The 15,259-nt window shown below is 34.9% G+C and overlaps 1 protein-coding gene across 4 annotated transcripts in view; it reads left to right on the forward strand.

Moving 5' to 3' along the window:
• Positions 1 to 13,660, forward strand: part of GPR180 (G protein-coupled receptor 180) — a 32,411-nt gene extending 18,751 nt beyond the window's left edge. Inside the window, exons 6-10 of one of the 4 annotated variants that reach the window (XM_030856911.2) lie at positions 609 to 766; positions 3,704 to 3,895; positions 5,828 to 5,905; positions 6,316 to 6,412; positions 6,893 to 7,028. In XM_030856911.2, the coding sequence (XP_030712771.1) occupies positions 609 to 766; positions 3,704 to 3,895; positions 5,828 to 5,905; positions 6,316 to 6,405 (518 nt within the window). In that variant the 3' untranslated portion in view covers positions 6,406 to 6,412; positions 6,893 to 7,028. Of the gene's footprint in view, positions 1 to 608; positions 767 to 3,703; positions 3,896 to 5,827; positions 5,906 to 6,315 lie in introns of all 4 variants that reach the window. The other 3 variants (XM_030856910.2, XM_030856909.2, XM_060287971.1) reach the window with 3 other exon arrangements.
• Positions 13,661 to 15,259: the final 1,599 nt, after the last annotated feature.

Consider the following 15,259-nt stretch of genomic DNA (forward strand, 5'->3'; position numbering starts at 1 on the left):
TTGTCATGCTATTTCTTATTGATAGGTTTAGAAAATACTCTTCATATTATAGGTCAGCCACCAAAAAAAATTAACAACCCAGAAGTATTCTCCACATTGCAGAAGTTATATTTAAAATTTGTTTCTTTTCATAAGCAGTGAGTTATAGATTGTAATTAGAAAAACTAAGAAGAATAAGAAACACAAAGAGATTTAAAGTTGGCCTTAATAAAGATATGATATGGACACATATATATTTTTAAAAATAGGAGTATTGCCATTGTTTTAACTATTTTCAGAAAGTTTACAAATTTAATGGCAAAATTTTAATTCTTTAGAATTATTATACATGAATATCTCTTATTGAATTTCATCAGTTTCTTTTTTAAAAAGCCTGTCTTTTGTGGTTAATAAAATAATTATATTCTCAATGCAAAAAGGATAAAATTTGGGAATTCCATGGTGGTTCAGTGGTTAGGACTCCATGCTTTTACTGCTGAGGACGCAGGTTCAATCCCTGGTCGGGGAACTAAGATTCCACAAGCTGCGCAGTGTGACCAAAAAAAAAAAAGGATAAAATTCTTCGTATTGTGAAAACTCAGTTGACTTTGCTTTTCATTTCCCATTAGTTTTTGACATCGCTTCCCAAATTCAAATGTTATACTTACTTCTGAGTCTATGCATGGGTTGGACAATAGTCAGAATGAAGAAGTCTCAGAGCAGACCTCTCCAGTGGGATTCTACTCCTGCGTCCACTGGCATTGCTGTCTTCATTGTCATAACACAGGTTAGTAGTGATACTAAATGTTTCTGCTTTGCAATATTGAGAAATACAAATTTGAACATATCTCATGTCAAGAAACCTGGGACCCATGAGGAATTTGTGTCATTTTAAACTATGAATTTAAAGAGTGATAGATCATATATGAAGTAAGTGAGAAAGAGAAAGACAAATACCATATGATATCAGTTATATGTAGAATCTAAAATATGACACAAATGAATTTATTTAGAAAACAGAAACAGACTCTCAGACATAGAAAACAAATTTATGGTTACCAAAGGGGAAAGAGGGAGAAGGAGGGATAAATTAGGAGTTTGGGATTAGCAGATGCACACTACTATATATAGAATAGATAAACAGGGTCCTACTGTATAGCACTGGGAACTATATTCAATATCCTGTAATAAACCATAATGGAAAAGAATCTGAAAAAGAATATGTATATATATGTGTAACTGAATTACTTTATTGTACATCAGAAACTAACACAACATTGTAAATCACCTATACTTCAATTTTTAAAAAATGGGAAAAAAAAGAGTGATAGATAAATAACCTGTTAATTTTCTGAGTGCTGATATATGTATATTGTAGAATTTCATTGTAATTTACCTGAATCTGAGCTTCCTATCAGATTATTTCAGTGCAGTATATTTAATATTCAGTTAGATTCTCATTTCCTAATTAAGAGCTTTCTTTCATATTTTCTACCACTTAGTAAGTACTCAATATTAAATGAGTCAGTTAATGAATTTGAGATTCATTCATTGGCCAGAATCTACTTTATACATGAAAGAATTCAAGTGAATATCAGATTAAAGAAAAAACAAAACGTAGAATAAAAAAGAGTAGGATCTTGTTTTTGAAAACAAATGTAAAAACAAACTTGGTCTTTTAGAAGAGTCCTCTATGCCTTTTTTTTGTTTTTCTCTATAGTGACCTATAGACATTATTCTAGGATCTCCATATGCCTATGTACAATGGATTTATAAAAATTAAGAAGAAAGATACAAACATAAAAATTTGTATTGAGTTTGTGACCATCAGCTATAGATGAAAATGAAATATACATCTGGGCTCTGTAAAGGACATCATAATCTAAGTTTTAATGCATTAAATAAATGGAAAAACTCACTAGTGAAGGGTAAGGCCTGTGCCCATCTACCTCTAGTACTTATTTTAGTACCTTAGGTGCTGAGTGAAGGTTTATTGAATTTACATGATTGATTTAGAAAGAGACCATATCACAGATATTGATATTTAAAAAGGAGATAATGCCAGGATGGGAGGGCTAGTGAGAAAGAACTGAATTAGAGGTGATTAAAATAAGGGTAATTTCTGCCAACTTAATGCTTTTGATCCAGGATTTATGGAGAGTAGTGTTAATATCAGGTTAAATTCTCATTTCTCAATAACTGTTTTAAAAATCGAATTTTCATTATTTCATTGCAATTTAAATTCATTATCATAAACAAATACAAATTGAGATTATAACACTACCCTAGAGTTTATGTGAGCATTTGTGAAGAATGTATTAGACACGGCCCTGACTCTCAACAGCAGCCAGACTAGGGGGACGAGACAGGCAACAAGAGATCACGTAAATGTGTACAGTGTATTCCACAGGTCCTGCATTAGCATACGTATGTGGAAATATGGGAGTATGAATATGTAAAAATGTGAATCATGGGAAATAGTAGTTTGGGGTTTTTTTTTGCTTTATTGGGTTATAATTGAAAAATAGAAATTATATAGATTTAAGGTATACAACTTGATGTTTTGATATATTTATACATTATGAAATGTTCACCACAATCAAGCCAGTTAACATATCCATTACCTCACATAGCAGGAAATGATAGTTCTATAATAGCACTTCTTTGTTGTAAAGAGTTACGTTTAGAAATGCAAGTTAAGGAATCAGACGGGTATAATTTGGCGTAGAGGAATGAATTTCTGTAATAAAGATCTAATTTTTGTTTCAAGAAGGAAATTTATGTGTGCAAGATGAGAAAAGAGTTCACCTAGCGAGAATGGTAGCTGGAGTAAAATTAGGGTGGAAGATTTGAGAATGAGGAAAGGAAGTGGTTGCTGGTAAACCCCATAAAGCCTAAAATTGGATTTAATAATGGAGTTTCGACCTAAATTCTTTGGAAGCCACTGAAGACCCAATTCTGAAGGCTGAGTTGGCAAATGAAGGGAGCACAGAGGGCTACTGACATGTGTGATGGTGAAAATTATCGTAATTGAAGTGATTGCTGTTTGGTAAAGGTGGAGGGAATGTGGGCACTGATTTCTACTGAATAGCAGTAAACAGAACAACTTAATGAAGAACTTGCGAGCTTTACACTGGTATAGTAACAATATGGTAAAAAAGGTGAACAGACAAATAAGGATAAGTAACTGTGCCCTGGATGCTATGTTGGACTTGAAAATCTACTCTCCTTTACCCAGGGAAGTTACCGTGGGAAAAGAATGAGGTCTGAAATCAACAATTCTGACTTGTTAATTTCTGGATTACAAAAGATACTGAGATATTTGAAAGTTTATCCTGAGATAATGGGCTTGAATGCAGAACGGTTTGATTCCTAATAAGTGTTGAAGTAAGAAAGAGATTTAGAAGAAAGTTTTATGTTTATTCTCTTCATCTTTTCGACTTATTTTCATCATTAGAGCTGTCTTACTTGAATCCTGGTAACAGTAGCATTTTTTATCTCTTGCATGTGGTCTCATTTGATTACAATCCCTTTTCTCCAGCTGAGGGTATCAGTGAAGGAAAAACTGATTGTGCTTTATTAATCAACACCTTATATAGTCTGATAAATCTTAGAGCCTCTTAGGAATGTTTATATACTGGTTAAGGGGATATAGAAAAGAGTTGAAAAAAGTACCTTATTGTAAGTAGACATGACTTTTTTCTCTAAATATTGTTTTTTACAGAGTATTTTGCTACTTTGGGAACAGTTTGAAGATACCAGTCCTCACAGCCACCATTCACACCACAACTTAGCAGGGATCCTTCTAATTGTTTTAAGAATTTGCCTAGCGTTGTCATTAGGCTGTGGACTCTACCAGATCATCACAGTGGAAAGAAGTACACTCAAGAGGGAGTTCTATATCACTTTTGCCAAAGTATGGGTTTGGTTAGAAAATGACTTCTTCACATTATCAACTTCATTTTGCTTTACTTGGGAAGTTAAGGAGCAACCATATGCTAATATTTAGTAAGGTTTTATTACGTGCCAGGTACTCTATGTGCTTCAAATCATTTAATCTTCATAACTTATGAGATATAGATGATATTATCCCCATTTTGCAGAACTCATGAAACAGTAGTTTCCATGTAATCTTTGGCAGGTCCGTTTTGCCTGTATTATAATTTCTTTATCAATAGGGATTTTACATTTTTTCTGTAGTATCAGAATTTTTTTAATAAAAAAATTAGGATACGGTTTGCATGTCTCAAAAAACAGCCATTAATGGACTATGAACTGTTACTCCCAGAATTATGCAATGTTTTATAACAAACTATGAAGAGCCGTCCTTCAGCATAAGCAGAGGGAGCCAGGAGGCTGAGTACATACTACGTTTCAGCCATTTCATGTCATCCATATGAGATCATGTGTACTTCATTCCCCCTTGTTGTGTCCTTCTTATGCTAGTGAGATCTAAAGGCAAATGGATTTTTTTTCTGTATCCATTTAATAAAGGAAAAGATCAGGAGACAGGTTGAGTCAGTAACGTTACAGAAGCCTCCCTTCCTAGAAAGTTATATTTTTTTGGTCAGATTGAGAGAATCCGTAACCCATCATCTTGGCAACTCAGAGCATCATTCTGATAAGCTGTTTGGTCAGCCCACCCTAATTGACAGTCTGAGTAGAACGAGGCTGAGACGGAGGAGGGCCAAATTCCTTCTTTATTCCAGATGTGGAGCATTTTAAAGCTGCCGCTGCAGCCCTAGGAACCCATGTCAGGCCTCTGAGTACCAAACAGGCAAGGATATGCCATTTCACTTCGGAATTCTTCCCAGAGACAGTAGTGCTTATTGTTTCAAAAGTCAGTATATACTTCAGGTATTTAAAAACTAAATTTCTTCTTTTCTTCTATGTTTAAAACAGTACAAAATTTTTTTCTTAAACTTTAATTTTTATATGTTTTAATATAACTATTTGAATAGGTTCAAACATCCAAAAGTATTTAAGAAGCAGCAAACGTGTTTCTTCTCTCCCATCTATGCAGTTATCACCTCCTCAAATAATCACTGCTATTAATTCCTAATTTATTTTTTAGAGAATTTAAAATATATTACTATATACACTAATGTGTATAAATGGATAACTAATAAGAACCTGCTGTATAAAAAAATAAATAAAATTCAAAAATTCAAAAAAAATATATATTTATATTTCCCTTCACTTTTATACAAATAGTAGCATTGTGAACACATTTTTCTGTATCTTGTTTTTTTTCTTATAACCTCAATATACCAAGCATTTCAACAGCTACTAGTATTAACTTATTATTTTATTTCAAATTTAATTTTGGAAAAGGATAAGTTGCCATGTTCTAGGAAAAATAGAACATATATATTTGAAAAGTATAGTGTTAAAAAGTTTCCCATTCCTACTCGCCTAATTCTGTGTCTTTTGTACTAAATCTCAAACAGGTAACCGCTGCTAGTCAGTTTTTTGTGTATTCTTACAGAATTTCTTTGTGTATCTATATGCAAATATGAATGTATATTCTTACTTGTTTTTTATAGAAATATTACACATTTGTACCTTGTTTTTCTCAGATTTGTTACTTATATATCAAAACCTCAAAATATATGTATGAGGAAGGTGTAAGATTTTAAATACTCCAAAAACACCCATCTGATTAGAAACAGAATATCATTGTCACAACAATAGCAAATATATTTCTACATTTTATTGCAAGTTCTACTGTACAGGCCAATTGAGATCAATCATGACCTCCTAAATATGCTGGTATTGTTATTTACCTGGTACATTCTGAAAACAAAGCATAGCTGCGCTTACTTGACTTATTTTTCGTTTGTTTCAGGGCTGTATCTTGTGGTTTTTATGCCATCCAGGTCTTGCATGCATTTCTGTCATTTTTAATGACTACCAAAGAGATAAGGTAAATAATATACATGATCAAAATAGTTTTTTGTAGTCTTTATTGGGAAATTATTAAAGTAGGAAAGGCCTGTTTATCCATTCAGCGGTTTCTTGGATTCTTTAAAATAAAACTTTGAAACAAAATATTGAACCAGTGAGTATTTAAATTTAGTTTATAAGCAGAATGATGGAAAATAGCTTTTGTTATTCTTATTTTAGCCAATTTCATAATACTGTTTTATAAATTAAATTATAAAATTTATAACTCATCTTTGTAGTTAAGAAAAAATGATTAAAATTTTTTGCTACATAATGTTAAAAACCAAGACAGCTTTCTAAAAGTCAGTCTAGTTGCTTTAACAGCCTGCAGACTGGAATGCCATGCTCAAGTATGCCACATTTTGGTTGTATTGATACCTACCTTCTTAGGTGAATTACTCCATCATTTCGAAGTGGAGTTCTGCCAGGAGCCCTTTACAAGCAATGCAGTGTGCGGTTGAACACACAAATGTTTCTTGAACCTGAGGTATTTACAAAGGGTAAATAGATAGGAAGGTAGTCTACAAAAATAGAGAAGTGACTTGAGAATTTCGGAAAGGGCTTTTAGAGCACTCTCCAGCATTCAGGTAGGGGCATGCTTTATTCCTATTACTAGATTAGCCAGGAGTCTGATTTTTCCTATTACTTTCTTTAGTGCATGCACCCTGAGAAGATGGTTTAGCAAATTATTCTTTTGTGTCTTATTTTGACATCTATAAACTAACTGTTAAAGGAATTTTACTTTTGAACAATTATAGTTGAACATTAGTCTCATTTTCCTATTGAAAATTTCTTTTACAAAATGTACACACAGTAAAGATGGGACAGATACAGTTTTTTATTTATGTATATTTATATAACGTATATATAAGTTTATATATGTATAAAGTATTTATAGGTCCATGATAAAATGAATATAATTTCTGTTTTTGCAGGCAGTAAAGCATTCTCTTTCTTTTCTTTTCAGGTCATTACAGTAGGCGTTATCCTTTGCCAGTCTGTTTCCATGGTGATTCTCTACAGACTCTTTCTATCCCACAGTCTTTACTGGGAAGTTTCTTCACTTTCCTCAGTAACACTGCCACTGACCATATCATCTGGACACAAAAGTCGCCCTCACTTCTGATACTTGATTTTCTTTAGAGGAAAAGTAAATTTATTTACCAGAGTGCAATAAGGATTCAAATACAGTGACTTTTCTTTTCATACTTTTGGTATGAAAAATTGAACAGAGAAAGCAGAGCATGTTATTTATACAACTGCATTTAAGCAGTACCAAACTGAAAAAAAGGTAATAAATGTTTTGAGATATACTTAATAAACTTTCAAGAAAGAGTGTTGTTATAAGGTCATTTATGCAATTTCCATATGGAAATAAAGATGAAAAGAATTATATGATATTTTGGTAAGAGATTCACCACTTATAATGCCTCATCTTATATCAATAATTAACTCAGGTTTGATAGTCTTATAAAAAGTAATCAGTTAAATGATTACTTGCTTATACATGTCTAAACCAAGTCCAGTTATGAAATCAGTGTAATACACTGGTTAAAAACTGCTTCTTTTTATGCTTTAAGGAAAATGCATTTTGTATTGGAGTTAAAGAAATTGAAAATGAAGTTACTTCAGAAAATCAGTATAAAATATATTCATAGTTAAGTGAATAAGCTTTTGTTTATTTGTGGGTGGGGTTATTCTCCATTTTCTTCTATTCTAGCTCTAGCTAGGTTTTAGCTTGATTAGCAAAGCGTTTTTGACAGATAGTTTATGAAAAACTTAGATACATTGCATTGGTTTTACAAAGGGTTTTAAAATCTGAGCACTTAGGTGAAGGGACAAGCTGGTTTACATGTTGAAAAAGAAAGAAGGAGAAAGTACTCTGTGATATGGTACTAAAGTTTTAATCCTGATATAATTCATTTCTCTTACACTGAATCCCCAATCATAATTAAGCTGTATACACAGATTAAATTAACAGAAGCATTTCACATAAATGCTGGTTTCAGTCATCAACTACCCATGAATTCCTGCCCAAGGATACTTAATCAGGATTAAATTTTCTATGAATAATTGAAAAACAAAATACTCACTGGATTTGTTATAATCCGTGTTGGCACTGGATTCTAAGTAGTTGCCATCTTGAATCCTTTGTAATAAAGCCATATTTTTGCGTATGATGCCCCAGTATTGAGTATACACTCTATCAAGTGCCTGTTTAAAAAATTGCTAAATTGTTGTTACTTGCTGTATAAAATGACTATGCCCATTAATAGTCACTGATCAGAAATTATTCTGTTTCTGTTTTTCAAGTCATTCAGGCCTTTACATTTTTACCTCTGGCTTATTTTAAAGATATTTTTTTATCTACTTGCAAAGGTATTATGTTGTTAAGCAAGAGATGGTGCACTGATCTGGTAATTAACCTTTTTAAAATTAAACAGTTAAAGCAACATAGCACAACTTAAAAATCTCTTCGATGTTGTCTGTTTTTCCCTTACATCTAGTCTCATTGGAAATGAATAGTATTCTGCTTCATTTTATTTATTTTTTTTTTTATTTTTATTTTTTTTGTGGTATGCGGGCCTCTCACTGTCGTGGCCTCTCCCGTTGCGGAGCACAGGCTCCGGATGCGCAGGCTCAGCGACCATGGCTCACGGGCCCAGCCGCTCCGCGGCATGTGGGATCCTCCTGGACCGGGGCACGAACCCGCGTCCCCTGCATCGGCAGGCAGACTCTCAACCACTGCGCCACCAGGGAAGCCCTTCTGCTTCATTTTAAAGGGAAAATACGTGTGTTCATGACTAGCAAAATGGCAGAATGACAGAGTTCAGCCTGCTCATTAAATCCTCAACAGTTCTTTGTAAATTATTTAATAAATGAGAGCTACAGGATGAGACTAGAAAATCTGAGGTGTATCTTAGGTTTAGGTGTTGTTCTGAGTGGTCATGACCTTTGCTTTTACCACATCTCACTAATAACCCCAGTTATTGTCTGTTGTGTTCAACTGAAGTACAGTTAACTGAGCTGGGGAAAAAGAGTGAAGCCTTTTCATAAATTTTGTGAACTTGCAACAGTGGGAAGAGAATAATCTTTGTGTTATTTACACAAAGAACATGGAAACTGTAATCAACATGTATGAAATATATTGCTGTGCTTGCGTTTATGAGGCTCGAACAGGGGTTTTTTTACTCTATTTTTTAAGTTATGGTTGAACTTGCTGATAATTTATTTTGTTATTTAAGAGCCACTGTTAAATGAAGAAAAACAGTTAGTAAATATATAAGGCAGTTGTGAATAAAGGTTCTAGGTCTAGTGCTGTAACCACACTCCCCTTTAACTGAGTATAAGAGAGAGGATAAATGGTTCCCCATAGTCACCTGACTTTCCTTCACTTTTCTACTTTACCCTCATGATTTAATTAGCACCTATTAGATGTTGTGTTAAATTTTAGTGAGAATGAATGGCTATCCATAGTTAATTTTAGCTGTTGGTTTTTAACATTAAACCTGGAATTGTGCTGAAAATCAGAAATGAGCTTGAATATCTGTACCCTCAATGTTTGAACACTTGGCTTTCAGCCAGACAGTATTGCTAGCAGGGAGAGATAATCCAGGCAGAAGAGCTTGCTTTAGGAAAAATTTTCATGATCTCAAGTAAAATAAGCCATGTCTAATGAAAATGGGAGATATACAAGTCTAAGACCAATTCTAACATAAGGAGACTAGAATCTATACATCAGCATAAACATTGGCCCCTTCACCATGTTTCCTTTAGGCAGTTATGCATATTCTCTGGAAATTCTTTGGAAATCTGGAATTATTTGTGACACGTTCACTTTAAATAGCTTCAGTGGTGTCAAATCTTTAAGGTTCTTTGTTTTTGAGAAGTGATTTGATATAGCCAATAAATTTGAGACTAGATCTGAAGAGGTAATAGCAATTTTTGTTCCAACATGTATTTATGAATTGAGACTAAAATAATGAGATTGGTTTTCCAATGAGATCTGAAAACTGAACTTGTGCAGTAGTTCTGTAATATTGCTGCTTCCACACTTGGGTGCCTTCTCTGCACAACTCCAAGGGCATCACGCACATTGTGCTCTAGGAGTGACAGTTACATAGAAGAGCAAGAAGCTTGGAGTTGTGGAAGGGGTGGTCCTGCCCGCTACAGCCCAGTCTCCACAAAGCAAAGGGAAATCACCCGGATGATGGAGTTCTTTGTGCTAACCTGGTGCCTTTTATATTTGAAATTATTTTAAAATAGTTTAGAAATGTAAATCAGATCAAACTACTGCTGTCTTATTAAAAACTCTCCACTTGCTTCTCGTTGCACTTAGAAAAGAGTGACTCATGCTCATTACCATGTTCTACAAGGCCCCACGTGATGTGGTCCCTCCCTCTATCTCTGATCTCATTTCATACCACTGTCCCTCTCACTATGCCCCAGTCTCATCATCCAAAAATACCTCATTTATATCACTGCCTCAGAGCCTTTGCACTAGCTATTTCTTCTGCCCGGAATATTCTCTTCCAAATCTTGATGTGGTTGTGTGGTTGAATCCTCATCCTTCAAGTTGTCAGCTCAGATATCTTTCGGAGACCTCTGACCATTGGTGGTGGATTTATATGAGGCCAATGTAGCTAAGCTGGAGATATGTTTCTCAGAATTACCTCTGCATAATTCCAGAATAGCATGGGTCAAAGAGATGTTTGGAGTAAGATTTAGTGGGCTGAAGTAAAGTAGCCAGATCCAGATTGTTTTTAAAACTGAAAGGTCCAAGCAAGGCACACACTGTTGCTGCTCAGCCAGGTTATTGCTTATCTGCTGGTTCATCTTCTTGGTGTGTGGGCCAGCAGCCAGGTCCACAGAACACCAGCTCCTACTGGGTCACCTCCTTCAGCTTCTCTGACTCCTGGGCCAGATGTATGTATTACTTTATGACAAAGGGTGCTGGGTTGTGCAGGACAACCCCACTATCGAGGTTGGAGACTTGCAGTCCATTCTCATGAGTTCCACCCAATTCCCATGGGTTTTGCTCATCCTGGCAGGTCCCAGTGCATCTTTGCTTTCCCCACTTCACATTCATCTTCCCTCTCACTTGCCAGACACAAAAGGAATAGCCCCCTAGAATCCCTATAATAAATGCCTTATTTTATATATTAAAAATGGAGTGTGTGTGTGTGTGTGTGTGTGAGAGGGAGAGAGAGCCTAGTGGTTTTCCTTTTCTGAACAGACCCTACAGATACACCATCCTGTCTAATGCTGCACCCCATCCTAATCACTCTATTACAGTATTTTCTTTTCTCTTTATAGTACCGCTTTATCTTTGCCTCTTGCCTCTCTCCCCAACTAGAATGTAAATTCTGAGGGAGTTTGGCCATGGTCTGTATTGTTCATTGCTGTATCCCTAGCACCTAGCACATTCTCTGGTGCACACTAGATGCTCAAAAATACTTTTGAATGAATGGATAAAAGCAATTCTGGAAAAGTTTCAGGCATGTATTTAACAATACCAACTATATAGTGACTTCAGTAATGCCTTGCTGTTCTTTATTAAGTTATATGGAACTGAGAATGTGTAAAAATCTTGAGTGGTCAAGTAGTTGTTAAATAAAGTCTAACCTCTAAAACTCATCAATTTTAAGAGGATTCCTCAAGTTGTCAAAGAGCCAGTTTCCCTTTGTTTTAAATAGACCGTATTGGGACCATGTGACTGGCATTTTAGCCTACCGCACTAAAAGCACCAATTTAAAAGACGTTTAAGTTAGCTAGAGGAAGGAATGTTGACAGTAGTCAGAAGCAGCTGGGAGAAAGAAAATCTAAAAATGACGCGAACACTCAAATCACAGCAGCCTGGGGTCATTTAGTGTGGGTGAAAACAGCCCTGTGTGCCTCGATAGACACTTAGAGCTTTATTGTTCAATATAGCTCATGACAATAGCCCTTAGTATTCAAAGATTAAATTATAAATTATGTTCAGTACCCTCATAGAAATGTTCAAATACATTGTTAATGTTTTATTCCTGTTAAATTGGTAATATATGTCATTGATCGTACAAAAATTAGAAGGTTAAAAAGGGTAAAAAAGCAAGTCCTTGCAGCCACTTATTCCCCTCCCCTGGATTCAACCTCTGTTACCAGTTTCTTGTATATTTTTCTAGAGATGGCCCCATGTATATATAAACATATGTGAACACAGATTGGAGCATCCCATACAGGTTGTTTTGCACATTCAGCAGTTTATTTTGTATCCTAACTACTGAGTTGCCCCATCTTTTCATCGATTGCTTAGAATTCCATTATATGAATGAATCTTAATTTTTTTAATCAGTCCTCTGTTACTAGACTTGGTTTCCAGCCTTTTGCTATTACAGGTAGCCTCTTAACTCTTGGAATAAAAAATTTGCCTGGCCCTCTTCCCCTACTCCCAGACTGTCCTGCTCGGCCCCCACCCTCAATCCCACTTTCTAGGATCTAAATCATTGGAATTTTCAGAGTGCTAGAAGTGTCTTTGTTATTCATGGTGGAAACTGATAGTTTATGCTAATGAGATGACTCAGTATGAAAGCTGACCACACCAGAAAGACCAAACATATGATTAGAGGGTTGGGGCTTTGAATCACAGTGATATCAGCCTGACCTCTGGGGAGGGAAAAGGGGATGGGGATTAAGTTCAACCCTGTGGTCAGTGAGAGACTCTATCATGCCCATGTAGTGAAACCCCAACAAAGACTCTGCACACTGAAGCTCAGTTGAGCTTATAGATTTTTTAAAATACAGGTAGAATTAAAAGTTTTTTTTTTTTAATGACCACTGTGTTTTACCTGTGTCATAGGTAGAAAAACCTTACCTCTTGGAGATTATGTTTAAACCCCTCATATTTTCTTCTAACAGTCTTTTTTTAAAAATATGTTTAAAGTTTTGATCCACCTGCAATTAGCTTTGCTGTAAAATGTGAACTAGGGATACAACTTAATTTTTTTGAGATGGTTGCCCCCTTATTGCAACATCATATATTGTATAATCCACCTTTTATTTATTGATTTGTAGCTAATCTATTTGGGGACTTTTAAGCCTTTTCAGTAAACTGTTGATTCATGGTCTAATACCACACTTTTAATTATTATAGCTTTAAAATATGCCTTACTGTCTGATAGGGATAATTTCCTGTTAATACTCTCCTTTTTCATAATTTTTAAAATTATTCTTGCCAATTTTTTCGTATGAGCTTTAGAATCCTTTTTTTTCTGATTTTTTTAAAAAGAAAAACAAATCCTGTTTACTGTTTTTAGTGAGATGTATTAAGTTTCCATATCAACTTAGGGATTTGACTTCCTTAACATGTTGGATGTTAATTTCACAGATGGTAGCTTGTCCTTTTGGCTCCTTAGCCAAGCATGTCATCAACTGTCTGAACTGTGGTTGCTTCCATAGTGATGCATGAAACTGGTATGAAATACCTTTCTATTTTTTTAATATGAGTGTGTGTTTGTCAATCACTTTTTAAAGACTTCTTTATATAGAACTTATACATTTCTTGATAATGCCTAAGATATTTTAATGTTTTCTTTCATTATATGTTGTATATGGCTATTGTTTTACATGTGAAGACTGTTGGTTTCTGTATTTTAATTTTGCTTTCAATCACCCAACTGAAATCTCCTAACAGTTGTAATAACTTTCTAGTTGGTTCTTTTGTACTTTCTAGATAAACAGTCATGTCATCTGCAAATAATGACCATTTAACTTCTCTTCTTCCCTTTTATACCTCTCATTTTTACTCCTTATTGCTAGTATCTCCAGAACAAGGTTAATTAGTTTTGGTAACATGGTGGTAAGAGTTCTACATTCCACATGAAGTGGTTCCAAGTAGACTTCGAAAAGTTAAATATTTATACTGTAATCCCTAGAATAAGAACTAAGAAAAAAACAAACTATATATATTTTTTTGAAAATGCAACAGGAAAATTAAAATGGAATAATAAAAAAGGTTCAAAAAAGAAAAGAAAAAGAGGAAAGGGGAAACAAAGGAATTAAAAACAGAGAAAAATAGAAAAGCAGAAAACAACAGAATGATAGACCTATATCCAAACACATCGATAATTACGTTAACTGTAAGTGTTCTAAATCACCAGTTAAAAGACAGAGATTGTCAGAATAGATTTTTTTGAATGTCCCAACTATATGCTATCTGTAAGAAGCTCACTTCAAATATAATGATATAAGTAAGTTGAAATAAAATAATGGGAAAGATATACACATGCAGACAATAATCAACTAAAAGCTGGAATGACTATATTAAGATCAAAATAGACTTCAGAGTAATGAAAATTACCATGGATAAAGAAAGGATTAAAAGATAAAAGGGACAATTCACTAAGACAACATTGTGAACCTAAATGTATACATCAAACAATAGATCTTCAAAATACATACATCAAAAACTGACAGAACTGAAAGAAGAAATAGACAAACTCATAATTATAGTTGGAGACCTGTGTTCTCTTAGTGATCAACAGAACTAGTAAAAAATCAGCTAGAGGGCTTCCCTGGTGGCGCAGTGGTTGGGAGTCCGCCTGCCGATGCAGGGGATGCGGGTTCGTGCCCTGGTCCGGGAAGATCCCACATGCCACGGAGCGGCTGGGCCTGTGAGCCATGGCCGCTGAGCCTGTGCGTCCGGAGCCTGTGCTCCGCAACGGGAGAGGCCACAACAGTGAGAGGCCCGCGTACCGCAAAAAAAAAAAAATCAGCTAGAATATAGAATTGAACACCACCACCAATCAACCAGATCTAGTTGATAGTTACAGATCACTCAACCCAACAGCAGAAAAATATACATTCTTTTCAGGTGCACATGGACCATTCATTAAAATAGACTGAAAAAAAAATGATAGACTATATCCTGGGTCATAAACCATAACAAGTCTAAAAGAATTGAATTTATACAAAATATGGTCTCTGATCATAATCAGGAGCAGAAAGATAACTGGGAAATCTACAAACACTTGAAAACCAAACACTTTTTAAATGAACCATGGCTTACCAAATATATTTTGAATTGACAGAAAATGAAAATACAGCATATGAAAATTTGTGGGAGGAAGCAAAAGTATTTCTTAGAAGGAAGTTTATAGCACCAAATGCTTATATAGGGACTTCCCTGGTGGCGCAGTGGTTAAGAATCCGCCTTCCAGTGCAGGGGACGTGGGTTCAATCCCTGGTCAGGGAACTAGATCCCACATGCATGCTGCAACTAAGAGTTCACATGCCACATCTAAGGAGCACATATGCCACAACTAAGGAGCCAGTGAGCCACAACTAAGGAGCCTGT

Source organism: Globicephala melas, chromosome 18 (assembly GCF_963455315.2).
Source record: "Globicephala melas chromosome 18, mGloMel1.2, whole genome shotgun sequence".
Classification (NCBI taxonomy): domain Eukaryota; kingdom Metazoa; phylum Chordata; class Mammalia; order Artiodactyla; family Delphinidae; genus Globicephala; species Globicephala melas.